The sequence below is a fragment of the Bos indicus x Bos taurus genome, chromosome 26, assembly GCF_003369695.1.
Source record: "Bos indicus x Bos taurus breed Angus x Brahman F1 hybrid chromosome 26, Bos_hybrid_MaternalHap_v2.0, whole genome shotgun sequence".
Taxonomy (NCBI): Eukaryota; Metazoa; Chordata; class Mammalia; order Artiodactyla; family Bovidae; genus Bos; species Bos indicus x Bos taurus.
Window position 1 is genome coordinate 351,703 of NC_040101.1, and position 26,286 is coordinate 377,988.

The following is a 26,286-nucleotide window of genomic DNA, read 5'->3' on the forward strand; positions in this document are numbered from 1 at the left end:
ATCCAGCCATCTCATCCTCTGTCATCCCCTTCTCCTGCTGCCCCCAATCCCTCCCAACATCAGGGTCTTTTCCAGTGAGTCAACTTTTAGCACGAGGTGGCCAAAGTATTGGAGTTTCAGCCTCAGCATCAGTCCTTCCAATGAACACCCAGGACTGGTCTCCTTTAGGATGGACTGGTTGGATCTCCTTACAGTCCAAGGGACTCACAAGAGTCTTCTCCAATACCACAGCTCAAAAGCATCAATTCTTTGGTGCTCAGACTTCTTCACAGTCCAACTCTCACATCCATACATGACCACAGGAAAAACCATAGCCTTGACTAGACGGACCTTTGTTGTAATATCTTTGCTTTTTAATATGTTGTCTAGGTTGGTCATAACTTTTCTTCCAAGGAGTAAGCGTCTTTTAATTTCATGGCTGCAATCACCATCTGCAGTGATTTTGGAGCCCCCAAAATAAAGTCTGACAGTTTCCACTGTTTCCCCATCTATTTCCCATGAAGTGATGGGACCAGATGCCATGATCTTAGTTTTCTGAATGTTGAGCTTTAAGCCAAGTTTTTCACTCTCCTCTTTCACTTTCATCAAGAGGCTTTTTAGTTCCTCTTCACTTTCTGCCATAAGGGTGGTGTCATTTGCATATCTGAGGTTAATCACCGGGCCTTATTATTTGTTTTTCTGGTGACTGGTTGGATTATTTCAGTGAAGACTGTCTGCTGCACACACACCCTGCCAGTGGTGAGTGCTGTGCTGAGGGAGACACAGCCCTGTGGCCACACCCCACTGTTAAAGTCCACTAATTGCTGAAGTAGATGCTTTTCTGGAACTCTGGTTGTTGGCGATTTGATCTCTGGTTCCTCTGTCTTTTCTAAAACCAACTTGAACATCTGGAAATTCACGGTTCACGTATTGCTGAAGCCTGGCTTGGAGAATTTTGAGCATTACTTTACTAGTGTGTGAGATGAGTGCAATTGTGCGGTAGTTTGAGCATTCTTTGGTATTGCCTTTCTTTGGGATTGGAATGAACACTGACTTTTTCCAGTCCTGTGGCCACTGCTGAGTTTTCCAAATTTGCTGGCATATTGAGTGCAGCACTTTCACAGCATTGTCTTTTAGGGTTTGAAATAGCTCAGCTGGAATTCCATCACCTCCACTAGCTTTGTTCGTAGTGAGGCTTCCTAAGGTTCACTTGACCTCACACTCCAGGATGTCTGGCTCTACGTGAGTGATCACACCATTGTGATTATCTGTGTCATAAAGATCTTTTTTGTATATTTCTGTGTATTCTTGCCACCTCTTAATATCCTCTGCTTCTGTTGGGTCCATACCATTTCTGTACTTTATTGTGCCCATGTTTGCATGAAATGTGCCCTTGGTATCTCTAATTTTCTTGAAGAGATCTCTAGTCTTTCCCATTCTTTGTTGGGAAAACATCTACTTCTGCTTTATTGACTATGCCAAAGCTTTTGACTGTGCAGATCACAACAAACTGTGGAAAATTCTTCAAGAGATGGGAATACCAGACCACCTGACCTGCCTCCTGAGAAATCTGTATGCAGGTCAAGAAGCAACAGTTAGAACCAGACATGAAACAACAGACTGGTTCCAAACTGGGAGACGAGTACATCAAGGATGTATATTGTCACCTTGCTTATTTAACTTATATGCAGAGTACATTATGCAAAATGCCGGGCTGGATGAAGCACAAGCTGGAATCAAGATCACCGGGAGAAATATCAATAACCTCAGATATGCAGATGACATCACCCTTATGGCAGAAAGCAAAGAGGAACTAAAGAATGTCTTGATGAATGTGAAAGAGTAGAGTGAAAAAGCTGGCTTAACACTCAACATTCAGAAAACGAAGATCATGGCATCTGGTCCCATCACTTCATGGCAAATAGATGGGGAAACAATGCAAACAGTGTCAGGCTTTATTTTCTTGGGCTCCAAAATCACTGCAGATGGTGACTGCAGCCATGAAATTAAAAGATACTTGCTCCTTGGAAGAAAAGCTATGAAAACCTAGACAGCATGTTAAAAAGCACAGACATCAGTTTGCCAACAAAGGTCCATCTTGTCAAAGCTATGGTTTTTCCAGTCGTTACGTATGGATGTGAGAGTAGGACCATAAAGAAGGCTGAGCGCTGAAGAACTGATGCTTTTGAACTGTGGTATTGGAGAAGACTTGAGTCCCTTGGACTGCAAGGAGATCAAACCAGTCAATGGTAAACAAAATCAGTCCTGAATATTCATTGGAAGGAATGATGCTGAAGCTGAAACTCCAATTCTTTGGCCACCTGATGTGAAGAACTAAGTCATGGAAAAAGACCCTGATGCTAGGAAAGATAGAAGGCAGGATGAAAGGGGACGACAGAGCATGAGGTCGTCGGATTGTATCACCAACACTATGGACTTGAGTTTGAGCAAGCTCCGGGAGTTGGTGATAAACAGGGAAGTCTGGCGTGCTGCAGCCCATGGGGTCGCAAAGAGTTGGACACAACTGAGCGACTGAACTGAACTGAATTGCCAGCTGATTGCTGTACTGATTTCAACAACCCCCTGGGCATAAATTCCTCTACAACTTACCCAATCCAGTTCCAGCCTGTCTGACACAATCTTTGTTTTTAAACTGGAGTATAATACCTTTGTAATGCTGTTAGTTTCTGCTGTACAACAGTGAATCAGCTGCAAGTGCACACATACCCTCTCCCCCCTGAGCCTCCCTACCCCGACCCCATCCCACCCCTCTTGGTCATCGCAGAGCAGACTGAGCTCTCTGTGCTATACAGCAGCTTCCCGCTAGCTTTTACACATCACAGTGCATATAAGTCAATGCTACTTTCTCAAGTCATCATGCCCTTTCCTTCCTCCGTTCCCATAAGCCTGTTCTCTATGTCTGTGTCTATTTTGGCTCTGGAAATAGGTTCATCCGTGCCATTTTTCTGGATTCCACATATATGCATTAATTTATGGCATCTGACACAATCTTTTCTGCGTTGCTGTTTCATGTTCCCACCCCATGAGGGCTCCCCTGGTTTTCTTATTCCCTGGTTCCCTCCTGTGAACCAGCCTCCAGCTTAGCCTTATCTCGACTTTCCTCCTGAGTGTCCACCACCGCCTCATGAAACTTGAGAACTTGGGCTTGAACTTGTCCACAGTCTGTTGCAGAGTCAGTCCTCTGGGAAGAGATTAGGAGCAATCTGTTGCGCTAACTTGCTCACTCCCCACAGTCCGAGCTGTGACTCGAGCCGGCGGGGAGGACAACGGCAGATGTTTCCGTGACACCCCTGCTCCAGGAGCTTGGAGGCGGGGCGCCGGCCTGGGGTCCTCTCTGCCATCTCTCCTGGCGAGAACCACTGCCCCACAGCTGAGGAAGTGATCCGCGGCCCAGCACCCTCAGTGGTGCCAAGGTGGAGCGTGCCCGCCAAGAGGGGGCTGGGCAGGAGGGCGCCCTGCGCTCAGGCGGCCTCACCCCCACTTAGGCAGGCACTGGGCCTGCTCCTCGGGGAAGGAGCCGGGGGAGGAAGCCTCGAGTCCTCAGCTGCAGCCCTGGAGCAGGGTCTCTGCAGTGGACACGTGTTTTGTGTTTGAACATTAAGAACTCACGGATGTAAGTATGTTTGCTGTTTCTCGGTTGCAGTTCTTGTTCTCGGTCCACACCAGCTGTCTAGCCCTCGGCCAGCAGCACCTTTCTGGGGTGCCTCCTGAGCCGAAGCTTGGTATTCCTCAATAGCTTCCTTGATCTCAAAAGACTAATCTGGCTTTCAATAAAGTTGTAGCTTTTGTAAATATGGTATATACATTATAGCTTACAACAAAACTTCTAATTCAAATTCAGGACTATGGGTTTTTAACTTCAATGCTCCTAAATCTACTTTTTCTCGAGCCAAAAAATTTGTTCTTGAAACTACTCAGGTCATTTGGTAATTGGGACATTTGAGTTGTTCTCAGTAGTTATTAAAAATTTCACTGAATAAACTGCCTTTTGTATAAATCTTTTGAAGTATTGCAATGTGGATTCAGAATGTAGTCCTAAAAGTGGGGTTGCTAGGTCAAAGATATGTGCAGAAGTGACTTTGTTAGGTATTAGTAAATTCCCCTTCCTAGGGGTTTGCAGCATGCAGCACCCCCACTGACCACATGTGAGATGCCTGTGCCCCCACTTCACACACAAAAGGGTATGCCATCTAACCTTTGGGTTTTGTCAACTGGATGCAGAAGAATGGGTCTCTGTGTATTTTTATTTCTATTTCTCTTTCTATGGGTGAAATGAGGGGTCATAGGGTTGTGTAAAGGCAACACCGAAAGGGCATGGGTGGAAAAGAGAATTGGGGTGAAAATTCATAACCAATAATTTTTAACAATCTATTTTTCTAATAATTTATTTTAAAGTGGCCTAGATCATAGATCTGCAGTCATATGGCAGAAACAAATATTCATTTTTTCACCTAGAACCTAGACATGGCAGAGAAACTCCAGTGGTAAATTCCAAGAAATACAAACTCACAGCCAAAAATCATAAAATTCACCAGGAAAGAAGGCAGCATGAGTGAGGCAACAGAAAAAAGCATAGAGGGATCAGACCCACAGACTTCTGATATTGGTGTTATCAGTCAGAGAGTGTACAGTAAGTTTAATTTGTTAAAAGAGAATGAGTTGAAAATAAGTTTAACAAAAGCTATAAAAGTCCAGGAAATCAGAAAAACAACATAGGACTTAAAAGAACTGAAAATCATAACTGTGGAAATTAAACCCTGTGAATGAGTTCAACAGCACATCTGATACAGGTGATAAGATTAGTGAACTGAAAAATGGGTCTTGAGCAATCATCCAGAATGCAGCAGAGACAGATGAGGGACAGGAAGCAGGGAAGGGCTGCGGAGGGCAGAGCGAGGGCATTTGGACTGCTTCTGCGGTTTTAGAAGGAGCAGGAACTGAGAATGGGGTAGACGTGCCATCTGAAGCGAGAAAAGCCCAGGTTCAGAACACCCACCGTGGGGCAGGCAGGGAACGAGGGACTTCGCCGGAAGCACTGATGGAAACCGCACGGAGGAGACGAGGCACCTTCGGGCTGACGACCACAGCACTGCCGGGCAGCAGGGCTCTGTGCGGGGCTCAGAGGGGCCAGGGACCAGCACCCGCTGACCCGGCCAGTCCCCAGACCCGAGCGCCCAGCAGGCCCCTCAGGGGGACGGGCCCCGGAGGACAGCCAGCCGCTGGATCCCCGCTCCCAAGCCCAGCGTGGCGGGCCGGGCCGAGCCGCCCGCCCGGCCACGCCACTCTGACTCCGCAGGCCTCGCAGCCCCGCCCGAAGCAGAGTCCCCCCGCCCCCCCCCCCCCCCCCCCAGCACAGACACCAGGGCCACGGGCGTCTCCCTAAAACTAGGAAGAGCCCCCAGGGACCTGTCGCCCCATCGCCCCCTCTGAGAAGTGGCCACCGGAGGGCGAAATCCTGTCACCCAGCACAAAAGGCTGACCATTCACTCAATGTAAATGAAGGCCCTTTACTCCATGCCTCTCAAACTATTTATAGCACTCAAGGAAAACTGTTTACCCCACGTGTCTCCAAAGGGCGTTGTGCGGGGTAGCGGCTGCTCTCCGCACCCTGGTCACCCACAAGGGGTCCCTTCCCCGAACCCGCGCATCCCCCACGGCCTCGGTCAGCTGGCTATTCCCGGCCCGGGCTCCACCATCACTGGCGCTTGCTTCTCTTCTTGGTGCTTTTAAATCCTCGAGAGGCGCCCTGCCCGAAACAGACGGTCGACGGTATCCTGAAACGGAAAACGTCCACAGGAAGCCGCTGCGGTTTCGCCCACGGGCGGCTCAATGTGGCAGCAGTCTCCTGGGGCCTGACTTGCCGCTCCGATGCTCCCTCCTCCCCAGCGGACCGCAGGGCGGCCACGGGCTCTTCAGGTGGGCGCTTCCTGCGTCCAGCGAGGCCACCACGGCCGCGCTCCGCCCCGTGCCCGTCCCCCGTGGAGCCTGAGACTGCCACCCTGCTCTCCCACCGGGCCCGGCTCACTGTTAGGCCAGAGTGACCACACCCGCAAGCAGGCCGCAGAGGGCCTCCAGGTCCTCCCTCAGACGGGGTGGGCTTGTTGGTCGTTTTTTCCATTTCTCCAACACTGACCCCCAAATTAGACTTGAAATCAAATTAATCCAACAAAAACAGCATTAGCACTAGAAAGACAGGCGGTAGTTGTAACCTGGGCAGTCGCATCCTGCGTCTTTCCATCCCCGCCTAGGCTGCGGTCAGGGTAGGCTGTGCTCCCAGGGCTCCAGGTCACCCAAGGGCAGCGGGGGGGTCAGGCTTTTCATCTCCCCCTGAAGCCAACACTTCAACCCAGAGCGGCTTCTCTCAGTGGGGATGCTAAGCATCAAACCCAGAATTCTCCAGAAGCAGAAGTTCAGAACCTGGTTCAGAAAGGGGCCAGGTACTGACCTGTGGCTGTAGACCCGCCTCTCTCTTGGAGGTTCTGAGTGGGCCTCTGCCTGTTCAGAGCAGACTTCCATGGCGTCTCCTTCAGAGGGTGCCCGGTCCTCCCCGATGGCTTCTGTCGACACCTGCGAGGCTGGGCTGGGGAAGACAGAGGCTGAGCGCTCTCCCGGGGCCAGCTCCTGCAGCCCCACCTTCCCCCAGGACTGAACTTGCAAAGCTGTTTTGGCTGTTTATGGCTGTTTTGTCAGAGTAACTCCAGGCTACTGGAATTCCAGGACAAAGAGAGGTGGCGGTTAACACGACACACACCACGTTTTGTGAATTTAGGTACAACGGTCACGCTTCGTCTTTTAAACTACTATACACCACGTTTTGTGAATTTAGGTACAACGGTCACGCTTCGTCTTTTAAACTACTACCTTGATGGTGTCATGTGGTAAATGACTATCGATGGTACCAAGTGTCTTTCCACAACAATTAAGTGAGAAATTCACTAAAGCCTGTCAGACAATACTGAGCTTCTCCTCCTTAACACCGTCTCAATCCAGCACTGCATGATTTTTCTCCTTAAAGTGATTCCTTGGAAAGGAAGGAGTTATGTTATACTCAAGGTCTTAGAAAAATCTCCCATACTGAAGTGGGTTTTCCTGATTATTCTACTTTGAACAACAAAGTCCTACCTGGGGACAACAATTTAGTCTAAAATGATTTCAATCAATGCAATCTTTAGATGGTTACAAAGCTTCCCCTGAGAAAATAAGTTAATGAAAAGGCAAAGAAAACACGAACTTTAGGGCAGTTTCCAGGGGCACTTCCCACAGTGCATGCTGAACAATATTACACAGCTCTGTCGTCAAGCTTGTAAATGGATGGCACAAATGAAAAGCCAAAGGGCTCCATGTGCGGGAAATGGCTCATGGCCTGGGACAAACCCCCCAAAGCCCGTGTGAGGATGGAGAGGTGATGGGGGGGCGGCAAAGGCGAAGCCTGAGCTCAGAGGGGCCCCAGCAGACCCCATGGCGGCACCACGGCCACCGCCCACACAGACCCAGCAAAGCAGCTCCCCCTTCTTGTCCTCCTTACAGACAGAGTGGCCACACACAAACCACCTCCACCTGCTCCACCCCTCTCGGTTAGTAACTCCTGACTCCCAGGGTTAACCCACAACTAAATGTGACGTTAGGTGTCAGGGGTGCTGCACGAGGGCGTCCACAGCCTCTGAGTCCGCACACTCTCAGGCCTGCTGAGCTCAGAAGGCGGCTTCCTCGAGCACCCACGTACCGTCTGCCCTTCCTCGGTTTATCAAAGCGGAAATCTGCAGGGTAGAGGTGATGAGTTACCAGGTGCTCCTTCCGGTCTCTGCTGGTCCTGAACTTCTCCGTGCAGCCCTCCACCAGGCACTGGTACTACAGCAGAAACAGTGTCACCGCCCTGACCCCGGGACCACTGCCTCGCCCAGTCTGGACCCCAGGCTCCAGCACCATGAGGCACACGGCTCCGGGACAAGCCCTGTGATGAGTGCCCTTGGCCTCAGTGGGCGAGCGTCCCTCACCATGTCCTGCCGCTCAGCCAGGATCTGGAACAGCGAGTCGTGCCACTCCTGGATGTGGGTGTCCAGCAGGTGACCAGAGGGGAAGGCCCGCTTGCAGGAGGAGCAGACGTTTCCGTGCAGAGTGTGATAGTGATGCTCGTAGTCCTCCAGAGTGTCAAACGCCTGGCAGCAGCCGGCCACCTGACAGGTGAACTCAGGCACCCTGGCCGAAAAACGCCTGGTGGGGATGCAATTCCTCGGAGGGCAGGACGTCAGGCTCCCTGTCACCACTCCCCTCAAGTAGCTTGGGATAAAGCTGATAAAGCTTCGGATTTTCTCTTGCAATCCCAAGCCCTGCCTTCATTACAAATACATCTTCACGGACAAGCAAGCTGGTGTAGAGGCCAGCCATGCTGGCTTCTCAGTGGTCCAGGCCAGACACCAGGGTGGGGCGAGCAGAGGGAGGGGTGAGGAGAGGGCAAGAAGGGCCCTGAGCTGGGCCACAGCACTCACCTGGGCCTCTCCGGCTCCGCAGCCACCTGCGTAATCACATCCTGGAGGTAGAGGTGCCTCTGCACGTCTCCGTCCTGCGGAAGACAGCTCTGCGTGCTCGCACCCCCGCCCGCCCGGGCCCCAGCCCACACGGGCCCTGCCCCCGCCCCCAGGACCCGGGCCCCGCCCCTAGGACCCCGGCTCTGGCCCACCCGGGTCCCTGCCCCGCCCCTAGCCCCGGGCCCCGCCCCATCGGGTCCCGGCCCCGCCCCTAGGGCCCCGGGCCCCGCCCCGAGCCTTGGCCCCGCCCACCTGGGATCTTTCCGCCCCCACCCGCAACTGCCTTCTCTTTCCTGTGCTCACGCACCTCGAAGAACTCGTGTTCCCGCGGGAAGCGCACCTGGCGCGCCGCGAAGCGGAAGGGCGCGTTCCCGGCCAGGGAGTCCCGCTGCACGGGCAGCGGCGCGGCCGCCCCAGGGGCCCCCGCCAGGCGGGCGTGCAGCGCGGGCGGCAACTGCATCGCCCTGCGCGCCGGCGGCGGCAGGGCCTGCCGGCCACCGTCCGCGAGCCGGCCGGGGCGGGGCCGGACGTGACGTCATGAAGCACTTCCGCCGCCGCCGCCGCGGGCTTGGCGGGCTCGAGTTCGGGCTCTGGCGCGCTGGGGTTCGGGCTCCGGCACGCAGCCGTGGTGAGTCGGCCTCGGGGCGGCTCTCCCGCGGGTGGCTCGGGTCCCTTTCCCGGCCCCGAGCACCGCAGGCTCCTTCCGGCCCTCGTCGCCGTCGCGCTTGCTCCCCGCCTCGCCTCCCGCCTGAAGTGCTGCCGCGGCCTCCGCGCCGACCTTGGCTCCAGAACGGAGCCCGAGGGGTCTCCGGGGGAGGTTCACGGTTCGCTGTGTCGCTTTGCTGCGCAGAGCCCTCGGCGCCCGGCAGCTCAGTCTCTGTCACGGGGGCCTGTGGGTCCGTTGGCGGCGGCCAGCAGGGAGAAGCGCTCGGGAGCGTCAGCAAGATGAGCTAGATGCTCCTCAGAGCTGTGTTGAGCGGGGCGCTGCCGCGCTCTGGAGGGGGGGTTCGGTTGGTGTTTGGCCCCCCGGCGTCTTGCCCAGGGAGTACAAGGAGCACCCTTCCAGCGAGGCCACAGCCAGAAGTCCTCTCAGGGCGGTGCTGCCCGCCGGTGAGAGCCGCAGAGCTCGCGGAACTGTTCCCAAACCCAGGCTCCTGGGAGTGTCAGTCCTTGTGATGTCTGTTTCTCCCACAGATGTGAGGGTTCACGAAGGTAGTTTTTACATAAATGTTTGCTTACATGAGTTTTTTCACAACAGCCCTGTCCACCCGTTTGTGTCTCTTCCGGTGGCAAGTGCAGTGTTCTTGCCATCTAGTGTCCAGAGTGATCCTCAGGCCTGCTGTTACGGGACACCCCTAGTCCTTGGGAATCTCTTAGAATGTGGGTAAAAGCCCTTGGAATTGAAGAGGCCCCTGAGAGCTCTGTGCTGTCTTTTCTGGTTTGCTTGTCGTTTCCAGGGCCTCCTTACTGCCCTTTGTGACTGGTTACAAGGTAACCATGGTTTAGGGTACTGGCTCTGATACATGGCCAGTTTTCCATTTCTCAGGTAACAGCCGTTTCCAGTAATTGGCCGGAGAAGGAAATGGCAGCCCACTCCAGTGCTCTTGCCAGGAACAGGGGAGCCTGGTGGGCTGCCGTCTGTGGGGTCGCACAGAGTCAGACACGCCGGAAGCGACTCAGCAGCAGCAGCAGTGTTCATTTCTGCTCTTGGTAGCGACAGTGCAGACTCTTAGGTGCCGTATTACATCTCCACGACAGCTGTGTGAGTAGGATCTCGTACTCACCCCCTTTCAGAAGAAGCCTAGAGAGGACAAGCTTTTTGTCCAGGGTCCTACAGCCTGGAAGCCCCGTCAGGGTTCAGCCTCAGCCCCTGCCCCGCCATGCCTCAGGCCCATGACCGTGGTCCTGTGAGCGCCTCCTGATGTGAAAAGTGCATGTGCTGGTGACTTACGTGCCAGCTCACCCTCGCTGTCGGCTTTCTTGTCTGGAGATACTCTGCCTCTGGCTAGTGTTGGATGTCTCTGTCCGATGACTGATGTTCGTGTGCTGGGAGCTTGTTTTCCGTCACTTGGGGTTAGATTCTCTCTCTGTGTGGTTACAAATCACACTCATACTGTGGGCATGTGTGCTGAGGCTCCCCAGCTGGGACTTCACTCACAGCTTGTCTTCACTGGAGCTATTGGCACCGTGGTTCTAATCTTAGGATCACGGAGCCTTTGAGGATCTGTTGAAAGACCTTCTCATAAAAATCAGAAATTATCTTGCCTGTAATTTCCAAGGGTGTCCTGTGGTTCATGATCCCAAATTATGAATCCTGCGTAGGTTGTTCAAACGTTGATGTGAAGCACGTAAAGCCTGCTCGTGTTTGTTTTTTGAATCTAGTTGTCCGTCGTTGTCTTAGTGTTAATAATAATGACTAACTGGACCGATCATCAGTGGGAGAACAGAAGTCCCCATGCAGGCCACCACTGTTTGCTTGGCAGGATCTCATTTACAGTTTTGACCTGGAGGGTTATATATCCAGTGAGGAGACATTCGGACATCTGGTTGACAGGGCAGGTGGAACTGAAGGGGAAGTCCATCCAGCTACAGTGCGTGGTGGATGTGAACACCTGGCCTGGGCAAACAGAGGCAGCATCTTGGTTACCAGAGCGGCAGCTGGGGCCTCACGGCGGGAGCCAGGATGGGAAGTGGCTTAGGCCTGTGCAGAGCTCCCTGTGTGATCAGGACCCCTGAAGGGCAGGGGCCGCTGTGTCTGCGCAGCTGGGGCTAGAAAGTGCTGGCTGCCAGCTGAGGGAGTAGCTCCGCGCTGGCCCAGGGCCGTGTGAGGCTGGAGTCATCCAGAGGAAGGAGGCCCAGGCCTTTAGGCCGCATCCACTCTCTGTGCGTGTGCCAGGCCCCAGCGGGAGAGCAGCCTGGACACTGGCCGCAGTTGCCGAAGCTCTGAGTCAGGGCTCCGATTCCCCAGAGCTGCCCACTGAGACTGCCCCCACCAGCAGGGGGATGGAAGGGCCTCCCCAGGAAGGGGCCCCACAGCCTGGTCAGCGCAGGCTGTAGTGGGGGGTCTGTCCGGGGAAGCTGTGGGCCCACCAGGCTAGCTCATGTGACAGTTTGGCTTTTCAAAACCTGACATTGGCCAAATTTGATTGCTTTAAACTTTTTTCATTTGTAGGGATTTGTTTTTATAAATGGCTTGTTTTTTATCCTTAGGGGAGCACATTGTGATGTTTCAGAGCCAAAATCATGAGTGAATTTCGGATTCACCACGATGTCAATGAGCTGCTCAGCCTACTGCGGGTGCATGGAGGAGATGGTGCTGAGGTCTACATCGACTTGCTGCAGAAGAACAGGACCCCGTATGTCACAACCACGGTGTCTGCACACAGCGCCAAGGTGAGTGTCGCCCCAGTGCTGTGCTGGGTGAGGTGGTCCCGCCCCCAGTGCTGTGCTGGGTGAGGTGGTCCCCGCCCCCTGTGCTGGGCTGGGTGAGGTGGTCCCGCCTTCCAGGGCTGTGTGGCTGAGGTGGTCCCATGCCCCAGGGCTGTGTGGGTGAGGTGGTCCTGCCCCCCAGGGCTGTGTGGGTGGGTGGTCCCGCCCCCAGGGCTGTGTGGGTGAGGTGGTCCCGCCCCCAGTGCTGTGTGGGTGAGGTGGTCCCCGCCCCCTGTGCTGTGCTGGGTGAGGTGGTCCCCGCCCCCTGTGCTGGGCTGGGTGAGGTGGTCCCGCCCCCAGGGCTGTGTGGGTGAGGTGGTCGCGCCCCCAGGGCTGTGTGGGTGAGGTGGTCCCGCCCCCAGGGCTGTGTGGGGCACAGATTCACCCTCCTCACTGGGTGGCCACAGTGGTGCCCGTCTGATGTCAGATGCGCTCTGTGGACCGCGCTTCTGCCCAGCTCTGCCCGGTGGCTCCTCACGGCCCCTCTGCCCGCCAGGTGCACTGACAGCGAGTGAAGGCTTGCAGCGCGCTGAGCTGCAGCCTGACCTCCGTCTGGAGGCCCAGATGGTCCTGGTTTCTGTTCACGTCATGGCACAGATTCTCTTCTGGGAGGAAAAGCAAGCTCCCAGCTTTAGCCATGGTGAAATCATTTTAAAGTGGATTTTTAAAAATTCAAATACTGTGCAATTTAAAATCATAGGTTTTTTGTAAAAGACAATTTTGAAGTCTATCTTAAAAACACTATGGGAACTTTCCTGGTGATCCAGTGGCTAAGACTCTGTACGCCCAGTGCGAGGAGTTCAATCCCCGGTCAGGGAACTAGGTCCCACATGCCACAGCTAAAGACTCTGCCTGCCTCAGCTGAGACTGAGCAGCCAAGTAAATAAATATGAACATTTAAAACAAAACATCATGAGATTTCATTTATTTTGACAGTCTAATGACGGTACAAGGATAACTCAGAAAACTTAGTAGAATAGAGTTTAAAAACACGCAGTTACATCTCCTTTATCATAAAGGGGGGCATATTGATCGGTGAGAACACATAACTCCTGAACCTGTGTATAGTGATGAATTCCAGAGGGATAAAGTTAAATGTAAAGAATGGATGCATAATCTACCAACAAAAACATGTGGCTGTAAGTTGCTTAGGAAAGTTAAAGTGAGGGAACCACAGAGGAGATGATAACAAGTCTGACAGATTGTTTCTTATTTTTATTTCAGAGATGGGTGACTATTTCATCTCCGGTTTTTTGGGGGGAGGTTAGTTATTGCACAGCCTTGTCAAGTTCCTGGTTCTGGTCTCTAAATCACTCTGAATATGCTTTTGAGGTTAAAATAGCAGAATTTTCTCGTACTCCTGAGGACTTTCTGAAGAAATACGATGAACTGAAATCTAAGAACACGAGGAACCTGGACCCCCTGGTGTACCTGCTGTCGAAGCTCACGGAGGACAGGGAGGTGTGTGCGGGGCTTGGGGCCGGGCAGGCGGAGCCTGGGGGCCGGGCGGATGGGGACCTGCCTGGCCTGTGTTCTCTCCTGTTCCCTGGTGGTGGCCCCTTGTTGACCCTCAGCCTCAGGCCCATGGCAGTGAGATAACTCACGTGCACCCGAGCGGAAGTGGGTCCTGATGGTGATGAGCACAGGGTGTGTTTCCGGTGACCTCTGGGGCTGAGGGGCTGTGTCTTCCGTGTCTAGTCTGTTTTCCTCTCTTAAATTGAGCGTGTGTTACTTGTGACACTGAGACGTGCGCGTGAAGAGTGTGAGCTGTGGCCCCAGGGTGTGCGGGGCTGGGCAGTGCTTCTTCTCGAGTCATGAGGCCCAGGGTCTGTTCGGGGGCACCTGGTGGCCCCACGCCGGGACCCTTGAAGGGGTGTGGTCTTGCACAGCAAGGGAGGCTGGCCACCTGCAGAGGACAGGCCGAGCCATGGGAAATGGGTGTGGGGTCCTGTCCGGTGACCTGGGGACGTGGCAGCTCATGGCGTGCAGCCTGAGGAGACCCGGCTGCAGCTGGAGGACCCGCAGGCCGAGCTGCGGGAGGGGGGCGGGGCAGCCGTGCCCGGCGAGGGCGGCCATGTGTGGCCAGCGTGACGCTGGGGCCCCGTGTTTTCAGACCCTGCAGTACCTGCAGCAGAACGCCAAGGAGAGAGCAGAGCTTGCGGCCAGCGCTGCGGCCAGCAGCACCGCCAGCTTTGGTGCCCCTGCCACAGCCTCCAAGATCTCCATGCAGGAGCTGGAGGAGCTGAGGAAGCAGCTGGGGAATGTAGCCACGGGCCCCACGTGGCAGCAGGTGAGCAGGTGGCCATGGTGTAGGCCTGTGGAGACTTGCCTGGGGGCACCGGCTCAGGGATGGGGTCCTGGGCCCCGGGCAAGAGGTTCTGGTCTGCCCTGGGGGTGGGGGGTGCCTGCTGCCCGCTGTGCTGCGGGCTCGGCCAGCACGGACCCGGCTCTGTCTCCCTCGGGGATGTGGGCAGCTGGTTTGAGGTGATGCTCTATCTCCCTTTCTTACTGCTCCTCTGACTGTCTCTGGCCCTGGTCGTCTCCCCCCATCTTGTTTCTGGGCCTTCGAGCCCCTCAGAACCACACCCTGAGGTCTGAGCCGCAGGCCCGTGCGGGTTGGGCACGTGCTGTGTCCAGCACCTTGTGGCTCCTCACAGCTCTGCCCCCCCAGTACCCTCCCCCGCAGTGCTTCTGGAAGCTGGGCGCCCTCGGGGACCACTGCTCCCTGTCTGTGCCAGCGGGGCCATGTCTCCCTGCTTCAGCCCAGGGGGCTCAGGTGCAAACACCCCTTCTCTGGCCAAGCTCTCACTGGGCACTTTGCACAGCTGGCAGCTCGGGTCCACACTGAGGACCAGGGGAAGCCATGAGGGTGCGCTGAGGGGTCCGGGGGCCTGTGTGCTGGAGGGGCTCCTGCTTCACCTCCGGCCCCGCCACCTTGGCCCCGGCCCCCTCACCGTGATGGGCTCTGACGTGTGTTTCGCTTCCACATGCGTTTGTTCTCCCACGTGCTTAGGGATATGTCTTTTCATGTGGTAGGTGTGTTAACTTTAAGTGTTTGTATTAAAGGTGTGTGTTTTCTTTCTGTCTTTAAAAACCTCCCCACCAGTCTCTGGAACTCACGAGAAAGATGCTTCGAGACAAGCAGAACAAAAAAAACTCAGGGCAGCGCCTCCCAGTCTTCCCGGCGTGGGTGTACGAGAGGCCCACGCTGCTCGGGGACTTCCTGACTGGCTCAGGCACGAGCACAGATGCAGCTGTGCCCATCGGTAGGTGACGCACAGCTTCGGACAGTGGGGCCTCATTGGGACGGGGAAGCTGATCTCCTTGGAGGTGATGGGTGGATGGCGTCATACTGCCCTCAGGCCCTCTGCTGCCCTCGGCCATGTGGCCACATGTGGTACCCCCTGGCCTCCACATCCTGCCCCCCACCGGTGGGTAGTGATGTGCCAGTGTCTGGGCTGGCTTGTGCCCAGCTCTCAGGAGCGTGTGTGTCTTGGGGCTTGGGTGACTTGGGGGCAGCGGGATCACCAGGGTCCTCCTCCTCGACAGTGAGTCGTGTCCCTGCAGGTTCTGCCATTGGGGCGATGGCCTTGGCCACAGGCACCACGGGGCGTTGGGGTGTGCGGGTGTCTGTGCCTCTCCCCCACGTCTCGTGACCCCTGGGGGCAGAGAGCTGAGTCTTGCCCTCCTGCTCACAGTGTACAGGGGAGACGGGGGCAGGAGGCATGGCCGTGTTCACAGGCGCTAGAGGAGCCTGCCCTGCAGCGGTCCCGTGTGGCGGGACTCATGGAGCCTGGTCCTCGGGGCCACATCCACGGGCGAGAAGCGGGGTGGGGGCTCTGATGCTGCAGCCTGGGGCCCTGCCTCCTGGGGCAGCTGGTTGGGGCATCTGCATGTTCAACACGATCCAAAGAGGTTCATAGGAAAGCCCCCGAGAGGACCTGCTCCCCGAGGTTGTGCAGCCTGTGACTTGATTTGCACGTTTGGATCAGTCAGAAGACTGATCAGTTCAAGACCGCGTGAGGCGCTGCTTGGAACCTTCTGGGGAGGCTTTGCTGGGTTGAGGTGGGGTGCGGTTTTTCGAAGCAGAGGCGGCCGGGCGCTGGTTCTTAGGGCGGGCGGGCTCACAGGGTTTCATGTGGCAGGTTTTCTTTGTAGCGGGATTGCTGTGCTGCCTGCTGGGAGGGGTGAGCTGTGCCTGAGGGTGGCCCCTGAGGCTACCTTGTATGATGCTGTTTCAGGGAGGACTTGGCCAGGACAGGTGGCCTGCCCATTTCCCTCCAACAGCCACACTGCATGGGCTCTGGTGGTGAGATCAGCGTCCGTCCCACGGGCCCTGTGTCACCTTCCTGGCCTCCGTCACACCCTGGCCTGGCACCACAGGCCCCGGTGCCATCCGTGCCAAGATGCCCGTGAGCATCACAGTCATCCTCGGCCTTCTCTGCTGTCCCCCTGACGTAGCCTTTCCTGGGGGGCCCTGCCTCCTCGTGTGGTGTGCAGCAGCCCTGCTGGGCGTCCCCCGCCAGCTGCGTGGTGCCCCCCACAGTCACCTTGACACCTGAGTCCCTTCCTACAGCAGAGGCATGCCCCCCGCCTATGACTAGGCTGATCTCCTCACGCCAGCCTCCAGCTTCCTCTGCTTGTCTGGGCCATCCCGCCCATGGCTGGGCGGCGTAGACTCGTGTCTTCACAATTCCTGGCCTGTTCCCAAGGCCGTGGGCACAGGCGCCTTGTCGCTTCTAACTGTGTGTGTGGTTCCCGCTGGGTCCCTGAGCCTCGGGCTCATGTCCTGCAGACACAGCCAGTTTCCTGGAGTCTGAGCAGCACGTGGCTCTGTGCCTCGTCCCTCCCTGGCCCCCACCCCTGCCTTGGGGCCTCAGCCAGAGCTCCGGGCTCTCAAGTTTCCCCTTTCTGGGGGACCCCGTCTTCGAGGAGGGATCTGCTGTGCCCCGTGTGGCCCAGCGCGCTGTCTATGTCCCTCTCCTGATTTCCGCATCCGTGACGGGCTCCAGCTTCCCTGGCGTCTCCTCCTGGCCACGAGGTGACCGTGGCGCCCGTCTTTGTCCCTCCCATGGCACAGCCTGGTCCCGGCCTTCTGAGCGACCCAGCCTCGCCAGGTTGTGAGTGTTGTGAGCACAAGACGTGTTAGAAGCACTTTGTCACTTTGAAGATGAAGCGAATGTGTGTGGAGGGTTTTACTTGCTTTAAGGCTCTGATCGTCAGGTCCAGACTCGTCCTGTGGTCCCTCGCTGTTGGGTGGTCAGTGCCTCTGCTGGTGGTGGTTTTGGACTCTCAGCCTTTGGTTCCCTGACAGGATCGGTTAACCCAGGCGGCCACCTTGGTTTTCACGTTCACAGCGCTGGAGGAAGTTACATAGATGGAGGTGGGTGGGGAGAGAGGCCAGTGGAGCGGGCTCTGGAGGCGAGGCCCGGTGGTGTCTGCGCCCACAGGCACGCTGCCCCTGGCCTCCCAGGAGGCGGCCATCGTGGAGGACCTGCTGTACGTGCTAGTGGGTGTGGATGGCAGGTACATCACGGCCCAGCCCCTCACGGGGAGGCAGAGCCGAACCTTCCTCGTGGACCCCAACCTGGACCTGTCCATCCGAGAGCTGGTGAGCAGGATCCTGCCTGTGGCCGCTAGCTACTCCACCGTGACCAGGTAGGCACCCCGCTTGCAGTGACTGGAGAGCGCGTGCGGAGCCCTGCTGCGGAGAGGCCGGCCTCCCTGTGGGGCCAGCAGACCCGGAGGAGTGCGGGAGGTGGCGCCCACAGGCCCTCGGGCCATCCCTCCCGAGACGCAGCTCGCAGCTGCTCGCACTCAGGGCCATCTTTTCTCAGATTCATCGAGGAGAAATCCTCCTTCGAATACGGGCAGGTGAACCATGCCTTGGCCGCCGCCATGAGAACCTTGCTGAAGGAGTACCTGATCCTGGTCACACAGCTGGAGCAGCTGCAGCGGCAGGGCCTGCTGTCTCTGCAGAAGCTCTGGTTCTACATCCAGCCAGCCATGCGCACCGTGGACATCCTGGCCTCTCTAGGTGTGAGGGCCTGGTGGGAGGGACTCCCTGGGTCAAGGTGGTTGTCTTCCAGTTTTTTCAAGCAGTCGGAGATCACGTATTGTGTTTTATGAATTTGCGAGAGGAAGACTCTGGGAGTTTCTAGAAACCCCAGCTTCATAGTTTGAATTTCTCCCAGAAAGAGGACTGGTCTTCTGAGAAGGTGGGAGATGAGCTGAGGGCTCTCGCCCACCGTGGCCAGGGGCCCTCTCGGCACTGAGCGCCGCCCTTTCCCCGGCAGCCACCTCGGTGGATAAAGGCGAGTGTGTGGGGGGAGCAACCCTGAGCCTCCTGCACGACCGGAGCTTCAGCTACACGGGCGACAGCCAGGCGCAGGAGCTGTGTCTGTACCTCACCACGGCCGCCAGCGTGCCCTACTTTGAGATCCTGGAGAAGTGGATCTACAGGGGCATCATCGACGACCCGTACAGGTGGGGCGGAGGGCTGTGGGAGGGGGGTAGCGGCCCTGCGGACCCCCACCCTCTGCATGCCCGGGAACGCGCGCCCTGCCTTGCAGCGAGTTCATGGTGGAGGAGCACGAGCTGCGCAAGGAGAAGATCCAGGAGGACTACAACGACAAGTACTGGGAGCTGCGCTACACCGTGGTGCAGCGGCACATCCCGTCCTTCCTGCAGAAGATGGCCGGCAAGGTGCTGAGCACGGGTGAGCGCCGGCCCGCCGCGCCCCGGGCGCCTGCGTCTCGCAGCAGCCGGGGCCCCCCGCCGCGCGCCCTGCGCGCCTGCGTCTCCACACGGCAGCTGGGGGCCCCCCGCTGCGGACCCCGGGTGCCTGGGTTTCCACACAACAGCCAGTGCCCAGAGCCCCCGTGGACACCAGCTAGGGGACCACCCCACTGAACTCGGCTCTGACACTTAACCGCCGGGCCAGTGTGGCCCCCAAGGATCAGGGCTCCCTCGAGGCCTGCCCCAGCAGACCCCCGTCATGAGCGTCGGGTCCCCAGGCCACTGCATCTTTCCAGTGTGGCCACCAGTTGGGGTCCCGGGCTCCTCCCCAGGTTTGATATTTGCTACGCCGGCCCCCAGACTTGGAGAAACTTTACTTAGCAGATAACGCTGGTCTGCTATAAAGATGTTGTAATGGATACAAACAGCCCGATGAGGAGGTCTGCAGGGCAGGTCTGGAGGGTCCCAAACTCGGGAGTGTGTCTGTCCCCAAGGAGCTGGGGGCCAGCATGCCCCTCCCTCCTGGCAGGTGGACGTGCTCACCAGCCCAGAAGCTCTCCAAGCCCGTCCCGTAGGGGGATCACGTAGGTTCCAGGACAGGGCACAACCAGTCCTCTCGTGGGCTCTTGGTCCCTAACTTGACCTCCAGCCACTCCCCTCCCCAGGTATCGGGGGACGGGCCGAGGGTCTCACTGTCCTGCCGTGTGGTTGGTTCCTCTGGCCGCCAGCCTGCCTCCTGAAGGTCTACAGTGACGGCCAGGAGTCCCCTCGTGGGTGTGAACTCAGGTGGGGTGAGAGGGTTCTGGGTGCTCAGTGATGAACCAGGAGCAAGACCAGAGCACGTGTCGTCTTTGTCCCAGCATCACAGGCCAGCAGAGGAAAAGCAGGAAAGGGCACAGGCCCTGCTGGGCCGGCGGTGTTTTTAGGCATCACCTTGTGGGTCAGGAACCTGGTATAGAGACACGTGTGTTACCTAGAGACAGGCTCCAGCCAGGGCCCTGACGTTGGTTCTGAGAGCTGGGCTGGGGGCAGGGCTGGGAAGTGGCGGAGGGTCTGGCTCTCTGAGGTGGTTCTCGTGGCCTCGATGAGGAAAGTCCGGGGTAAGGACTCGCAGGAAGTCGCAGTGCTCGGTGGGTGACGGCTGTACTGTGCTGCTCTGCTCTGGGCGAGGGGTGGTTTCTGGGACTGTTCTCTCCCGGTTGGTTCTGTTCCCGACCTCTGGCCAGCGTCGGGGCGGCGGCCTCTCGGGTTCAGGCCTGCAGCTTGTCACGTGTGCAGCAGAAGTTCCATGTGCTTTTCTCCACCCTTCCTAGGAAAATACCTGAACGTGGTCAGAGAGTGTGGTCATGACGTCACGTGTCCGGCGGCCAAAGAGGTCATCTACACGCTGAAGGAGCGGGCGTACGTGGAGCAAATCGAGAAAGCCTTTGGCTATGCCAGCAAGGTGCTGCTGGGCTTCCTCATGGAGGAGAAGGAGCTCGTAGCTCACCTGAGGTGCGCGGCTTCCTCCTGGGGTAGAAGGGGCTCGCGGCCCATCTGAGGTGTGCGGCTTCCTCATGGAGGAGAAGGAGCTCGTAGCTCACCTGAGGTGCGCGGCTTCCTCCTGGGGAGAAGGGGCTCGCGGCCCATCTGAGGTGCGCGGCTTCCTCCTGGGGTAGAAGGGGCTCGAGGCCCATCTGAGGTGCGTGGCTTCCTCCTGGGTAGAAGGGGCTCATGGCCCACCTGAGGTGCACGAGCTCAGCGGCTCCCTGCCCTCCAGGGGCCCATCTGCAGCCCCCTCTGTGCCCTTCTGGTGGCATCTCCTGCACAGCCTGGTGTAGTAGGCCTATGCCCCCAATTCCTTGGAGCTCATTTTGAGCTTACCTCTGACGCCCGTGTAAGTGTGTTTCTCAGTGGGGGCACTCATAGGCTCTGCGGTCACACGTCCTCCCCGCCCCACCCAGTGCCTTGTGACCTGGCACCCACTGTGGGGAGCACGAGGCAAGCCTGGGCTCTCCCCTGCCCACAGGTCCATCAAGCGCTACTTCCTCATGGACCAGGGTGACTTCTTCGTGCACTTCATGGACCTCACAGAGGAAGAGCTGAAGAAGCCAGTGGACGACATCACGCCCACCCGCCTGGAGGCGCTGTTGGAGCTGGCCCTGCGCATGAGCACCGCCAACACCGACCCCTTCAAGGACGACCTTAAGGTGGGCCCTTGGTGAGCTCTGCTCCCCGGGGGGACGCTCCCAGGAGCGCCCGGGCTCTGTCAGGGACACGCCTCGGGCTGTGGGTGCCCAGCCTCTCCGTGGGTCTCCGCGGCCTCTGCATCCGCACTGGGCAGGGACACTGGCCTTCGTCTTCTGTAGTGTCCGGCCTCATGCGTGGAGCTGGATGGGTACTTGTTTCCATTTTCTGGAAGTTTCAGGAGGGCCGGTTCTAATTCTTCCGGAAGCTTCTTGGGTTGTGAGGGATTAGTGGTTTCCCACGTCTGCTCCGCAGTTACAGGTCTGTGCCGATCTCCTGTTTCTTCTTGAGTCTGTTTGCTGCTTTGTGTGTACCTAGGAATTTGTGTAGGAATCAGTTCTCATAATCCTGTTTATTTTTGTAAGATTAACAGTGTCCCCACTTTCATTTCTCTTTTTAATAATTTGTGTCTTTTTTAGTTAAATATAGCTAAACACTTGTCAGTTTTGCTAATTTTTCAGAGCGCTAACTTGGTTTCATCTGTTTTCTCTGTTGTGTTTTATTTATCCTGCTCTAATCTCTCTTATCTTTCTCTTTCTGCTGATTCTGGGTTTAGTCTGTTACTTGGTTTCTTGAGTTGTACAGTGAGGCTGTTGACTTGAGGCTCTTCTTTTAACACAGACATTTGTGGCTCTGGATTTCCCGCAGCTCTGCTTTGCTGTGCTGGCTGTAGTGTCTCCATTTCCATTAGTCTGATGGTGTTTCAGATTTCTCTTGTGATTTCTTCCTTGACCCGTTTGTTTTTAGGAGTGTGTTTCATTTTCCCTGCTCGTGCTTTCTGGTTTTATCATGTTGATTTCTGACGTCACCCTTCTGTCGTCTGAGGGCTTGCTGGGATTCCGGTTTTGTCAGCCTCATTGAGTCTTCGTGGCTTCCCCTGTGGTCTGTCCTGGGGCGTGTTCTGGGTGCATTTAGTGTCTGGCTGTGCCCTGCGGGGTCAGTCAGCCCACTGTGCTCACATCCGTCCCTGGCCTGCCTGGGCGTCTGCATCGTGGACAGCAGGGTGTCAGGTCTCCCTCAGGCCTTCAGCTCACGCTCCTTATCTTTTGGGGTCTCTTGTGAGGTAGATAAAAGATCCTGGAGTCAGATTCTTGAGTCAGAGCACACAGCCAGTGCCCAGCTAGACCAGCGTCACTGGCACTCTGTCCCTGGGCACTGGGCCACCCACCGAGCAGGGCTGCAGCCCAGGCGGGAGGCAGTACAAGTGTTCCGGGCCCGCTTCTGCAGATGATGTGTGTGCTCACCTGCGGTTCCTGCTGCTGCTTCCCTCTCTTGTCGTCATCCTCTCAACCTTCTTACCAGTTACCATCCCACCATCGCTGGTGCGTGGGAGGCCCTCGTGTGTGTGGCGGAGGCGGGGCCTGCACTCCGTGCCTGGGCTGCCATGCTGCCCTCAGCACACGCACCCCCAGCTGGGCCTGTGGGAGCTGGGGCCGGGCAGTGACTCACGGTTCGGGGCTTCTTCTTGCCCTTGTTTCTCGTCGATACCGTCAGGGGTGTTTGTAAAGTGATTTCTCTGTACTCTTTTTCTGCTTTCTTGGGAAGTGGTTTAGTTTTTTAATCTGTCAGTGGATGTCTGGTGTGTTCAGCCGTCTGACAGACTTAGGGTCTGTGTCTGGGGTGCTTCCTTGGCTCCGGGCTCACTGTCCAGCCATGATGCCAGGGTGGGTGTGGCAGGGTGTGATGCTGTTCGTCCGTTTCCCCAAGATCGACCTGATGCCTCACGACCTCATCACCCAGCTGCTGCGGGTCCTGGCCATTGAGACCAAGCAGGAGAAAGCCATGGTCCACGCCGACCCCACCGAGCTCACACTCAGCGGCCTGGAGGCCTTCTCCTTTGACTATGTGGTCAAGTGGCCCCTGTCTCTGATCATTAACAGGTGCGCGTTGGGCTCTCATGCCCGCTCGTGCCCCAGGGGTTACTGGCTGCTGGGCCGTGCTCTGCCCCACGAGCCTCGCGTGGGGCGCCTGGGGCAGCAGCAGCTCCCGAGCGCCCGTTGGAGCCACCTCGTCCTGTGCTCACAGGAAAGCCCTGACGCGTTACCAGATGCTCTTCAGACACATGTTCTACTGCAAGCACGTGGAGCGGCAGCTGTGCAGCGTCTGGATCAGCAACAAGACGGCCAAGCAGCACTCCCTGCACTCCGCCAAGTGGTGCGTGCTGGCGCGCAGGCGGGGCCGGCCCCGTGCACACCCGGCACAGACCTGCGGCACGCGCCCACGGCCTCCACCGCCCCGCGTTTGTGCCGCGTGCACGCGGGGCAGACCCCGGCCCCTTCAGGGTGTGGAGCGGTGGCATGGGGGCAGCAGGAGGCCAGCTGCTGACGCCCTCGCCTGCAGGTTTGCGGGCGCCTTCACGCTGCGGCAGCGGATGCTCAACTTCGTGCAGAACGTCCAGTACTACATGATGCTTGAGGTGGTGGAGCCGACCTGGCACGTCCTCGAGAAGAGCCTGAGATCTGTGAGCTCAGTCCAGCCAGCCCCGCGCCTGGGGGTCTGCAGAGCGGGGTCAGGGAGGCAGGGCCCGGGCCCCACGGCTCCCAGGAGGGGAGGCAGCATGCCCAGGACTCCTGGGCTCAGGCTGCTGGAGGATCGCATCCTTCCCTCAGAGCCTCGGCGCTGGGCGGGCACCCCATTCAGGGCCCGGGGCCCTTCAGCCAAGAACGTCACGTCACCAAACTCCAGGACTAAAAGCACAGCGAGCACTGTTTTTTGTCTTTAAAAACCAAAATCTTAGACCTTGTGGGGCACATTAAACGTGCTCTTTCAGCAGCATTTTGGAGGTTTTCCCTAAAGGCCCCAGGGTTGTTTAGAAGCGGAGCAGCGTGGCACGTGTGGTGGCCGTGGGGACGCGCTGCTGCCCCGCGGGCGCCCAACGGTGCCTTCCACGCAGGCCTCCACCATTGACGACGTGCTGGGGCACCATGCCAGCTTCCTGGATGGCTGCCTCAAGGACTGCATGCTGACCAACCCCGAGCTGCTGCGCGTCTTCTCCAAGCTCATGTCCGTGTGCGTCATGTTCACCAACTGCATGCAGGTGCCACCGGGACTCGGCGTGCGGCGGGCACGGGGCGGGTGTGGGGTAGGCGGGGAGCGGGGGATGTGGGGCGGTGGGTGTGGGGCGGGCAGGAGCCACAACCGGAGTCCGCAGTCCGTCCTGGCCACACAGGGGCTACATTTACTCGCGGAGGTTGGTCGTGGCTGATGAGCATTCCTCCCGACCCCCAAGAGATTTACGCAGAGCATGAAACTGGACAGCGAGCTGGGCCGCCTGACGCTGGAGCACGGCACGATGCAGGGGCCTCCCACAGAGGCCGAGCGGGCCGAGGAGCGCACCCGCAAGGAGCTCGCCCGCAAGGTGGGTGGTGCCGCACGGCCGTCCCCGACGGCCTCCTTCCTCACCTCGCATTTGACACAGTGTTCGGGTCACAGCACTTAGAAGCCTGCTTGCTATGTCCTTCCATTCCTGCCTTCCTTTGATTCATAAAAAGACTCTTTAAATTACGTTCCAAACACAAGCCGTGGAGAATCTGCCTTCCCAGCTTGCCGGGGCAGGGCCGTGTCATCCAAGGGTGTATGGTTAGGCTGGGCCGTGGGGACACCCCACAGGGGCCCAGTGAGCTCGGAGCTCGGGCCCTGTGGCCCCTGAACAGAGTCTGTCTAGTTGGCAGAGTCGGGCACCTGATCGGGTGCAGGTGTGTGTCCTGTAGGGTGGGCGGGGTAAGGTGACCCAGGCGGGCACTTGCAGGTTGCCCACTTGCCTAGGGGCAGCTTGAAAATCTGAGCTCCCTGAGGAAGCCCCGCGGTCCACGTCCTGGCTCCTGGCCCTGTGTGCTGGGGACACAGGGCCTCCTGCCTGGACGCGCCTAGGTCCTCCCGTCTCAGGAATTTGTACGGTGCCCTAACTTTTTACCTTTTATTGATGACTGTCTAAGATGTGTTCTTCTGTTTAAAAAGAGGAGTGGGTTTTGAGCTGTCGGGGGCACCGTGTCTTGCAGTGCCTGGCTGAGCATGTGGACGCGCCACAGCTGGCCTCCAGCTTCGAGGCCACCATCAATAAATTTGATAAGAATTTCTCAGCTCACCTGCTCGACCTCCTGGCCCGGCTGAGCGTCTACAGCACCAGCGACTGCGAGCACGGCATGGCCAGTGTCATCTCCAGGTGGGTCCCCGCCGCGCCGAGTCCTCCCACTGCCCTGCGCCCTCCTGCCCCTTGAGCCGCGGGGACTGAGGCCGCGTCCTTGGCCTCCGTGTGCTGGTGCTGATCCCCGTCACCTGCTGAAAGGAGGCCGTCTGGGTGTTCACACATGTGCGCGCGTCTGTGTGTGCGCACATCCATCAGGGTGTGTTTGCGTGAGTGCTCACATGCGTGCACGCGTGGGCCAGCACGCGTGAGGCTGTTGCATCAGCACCTCCCCCAGCCCAGTTGGTCTGTGTTCCGAGGGCCATGCCGGGGTCAGCTACACCAGCTGCTGCGCCCTGAGCCAGGACCAGACAAGGGCAGTGAGGAGGTGCTGCCCTCCCCACGCCCCGCCTGCCATGGTGAGTACGCGAGGTGGCCACGCCTCCAGGGCTGTGGCCGTGACGGTGCTCCCATGGGGTGCGCTGCCTGTGACCCCAGGAACGACGAGCAGCAGGCATGATGGGAACAGAAGTGTGGACCTGGGGGGGCCCGTGGGCCAAGCAGTGGGGTCTGTGGCTCTGGGCTAGCAGTTTCCGCTCCTCAGAGGGACATGGTGGGCCCGCTCACGCTGGGTTCGGTGAGTGAGGTCGGGGGAGGAGGGGCGGCGCTTGCTCTCGGAAACTCCGGTTGGGCGGCCTCCGGCTCAGCCGGATGCTGGGACCGCTCTGTTGCGCCCGAGGGCCCTGCCATCCCGGGGCCCAGGGTTCTGAGAGCTGTAGGGTCCCGGGGCTGGAGGCTCTTGTCTCCTCTTTGACCTGGGTGTTTTCTTGTGTCTTTAAGCTCTGCTCTCACTGGTGCTGGAGCAGGTGGTGCGTGGGCTGTGTGTGCGTGTGTGTGCACGTGTGCTGGTGATTCGCGTGCCCTGGGCCTCGCCGTGGGTGGTGAGGGGGTCGCCAGGGTGACTGAGGCCTCCTTGGGGACCCCACCTGCTTCCCCCACAGGCTGGACTTCAACGGCTTCTACACGGAGCGACTGGAGCGCCTATCTGCAGAAAGGAGCCAGAAGGTGGCACCCCCCGTGCCCGGCCCGCGGGGGCCTCCTGCCCCCACGCCCAGGGTGGCCGTGCCCGCGCAGTGACGGTGCCCGGCTGTCCCGGCTGAGCCTCGGTGGGAGAGGCTCCGCAGCGTCTCTGGAGCGCGTGTGCCGTGTGTTCTGCCCAAACATAAAGTTGACGCGCCTGCACTC

At 57.8% G+C, this 26,286-nt stretch overlaps 2 protein-coding genes across 5 annotated transcripts; one reads left to right on the forward strand and one right to left on the reverse strand.

Annotated features, from left to right (window-relative positions):
- Positions 1-4,369: 4,369 nt before the first annotated feature.
- On the reverse strand, positions 4,370-9,019 carry ZNF511 (zinc finger protein 511). 2 transcript variants are annotated; one of them, XM_027529570.1, is made up of 6 exons: positions 8,833-9,019; positions 8,487-8,560; positions 7,995-8,196; positions 7,724-7,848; positions 6,446-6,580; positions 4,370-5,774 (listed from the first exon to the last, which is right to left on the reverse strand). In XM_027529570.1, exons 1-6 carry the CDS (start codon positions 8,983-8,985, stop codon positions 5,696-5,698), a joined length of 768 nt encoding a protein of 255 aa, XP_027385371.1. In that variant the 5' UTR covers positions 8,986-9,019; the 3' UTR covers positions 4,370-5,695. The 2 variants fall into 2 exon arrangements, with proteins under 2 accessions (XP_027385371.1, XP_027385370.1); XM_027529569.1 differs by having other exon boundaries at positions 7,995-8,211; positions 8,833-9,000.
- A 43-nt stretch (positions 9,020-9,062) lies between these two features.
- TUBGCP2 (tubulin gamma complex associated protein 2) lies at positions 9,063-26,283 on the forward strand. Of its 3 annotated transcripts, none has more exons than XM_027529560.1 (18): positions 9,063-9,153; positions 11,736-11,918; positions 13,320-13,415; positions 14,068-14,244; positions 15,061-15,220; positions 17,405-17,612; positions 17,792-17,991; positions 18,251-18,440; positions 18,527-18,672; positions 20,006-20,186; positions 20,701-20,881; positions 22,626-22,798; positions 22,944-23,072; positions 23,259-23,379; positions 23,812-23,955; positions 24,148-24,276; positions 24,917-25,080; positions 26,043-26,283. In XM_027529560.1, exons 2-18 carry the CDS (start codon positions 11,769-11,771, stop codon positions 26,176-26,178), a joined length of 2,685 nt encoding a protein of 894 aa, XP_027385361.1. In that variant the 5' UTR covers positions 9,063-9,153; positions 11,736-11,768; the 3' UTR covers positions 26,179-26,283. The 3 variants fall into 3 exon arrangements, with proteins under 3 accessions (XP_027385361.1, XP_027385360.1, XP_027385362.1); XM_027529559.1 differs by having other exon boundaries at positions 9,064-9,153; positions 13,287-13,415; XM_027529561.1 differs by having other exon boundaries at positions 9,064-9,153; positions 13,297-13,415.
- The last annotated feature ends 3 nt before the right edge of the window (positions 26,284-26,286 follow it).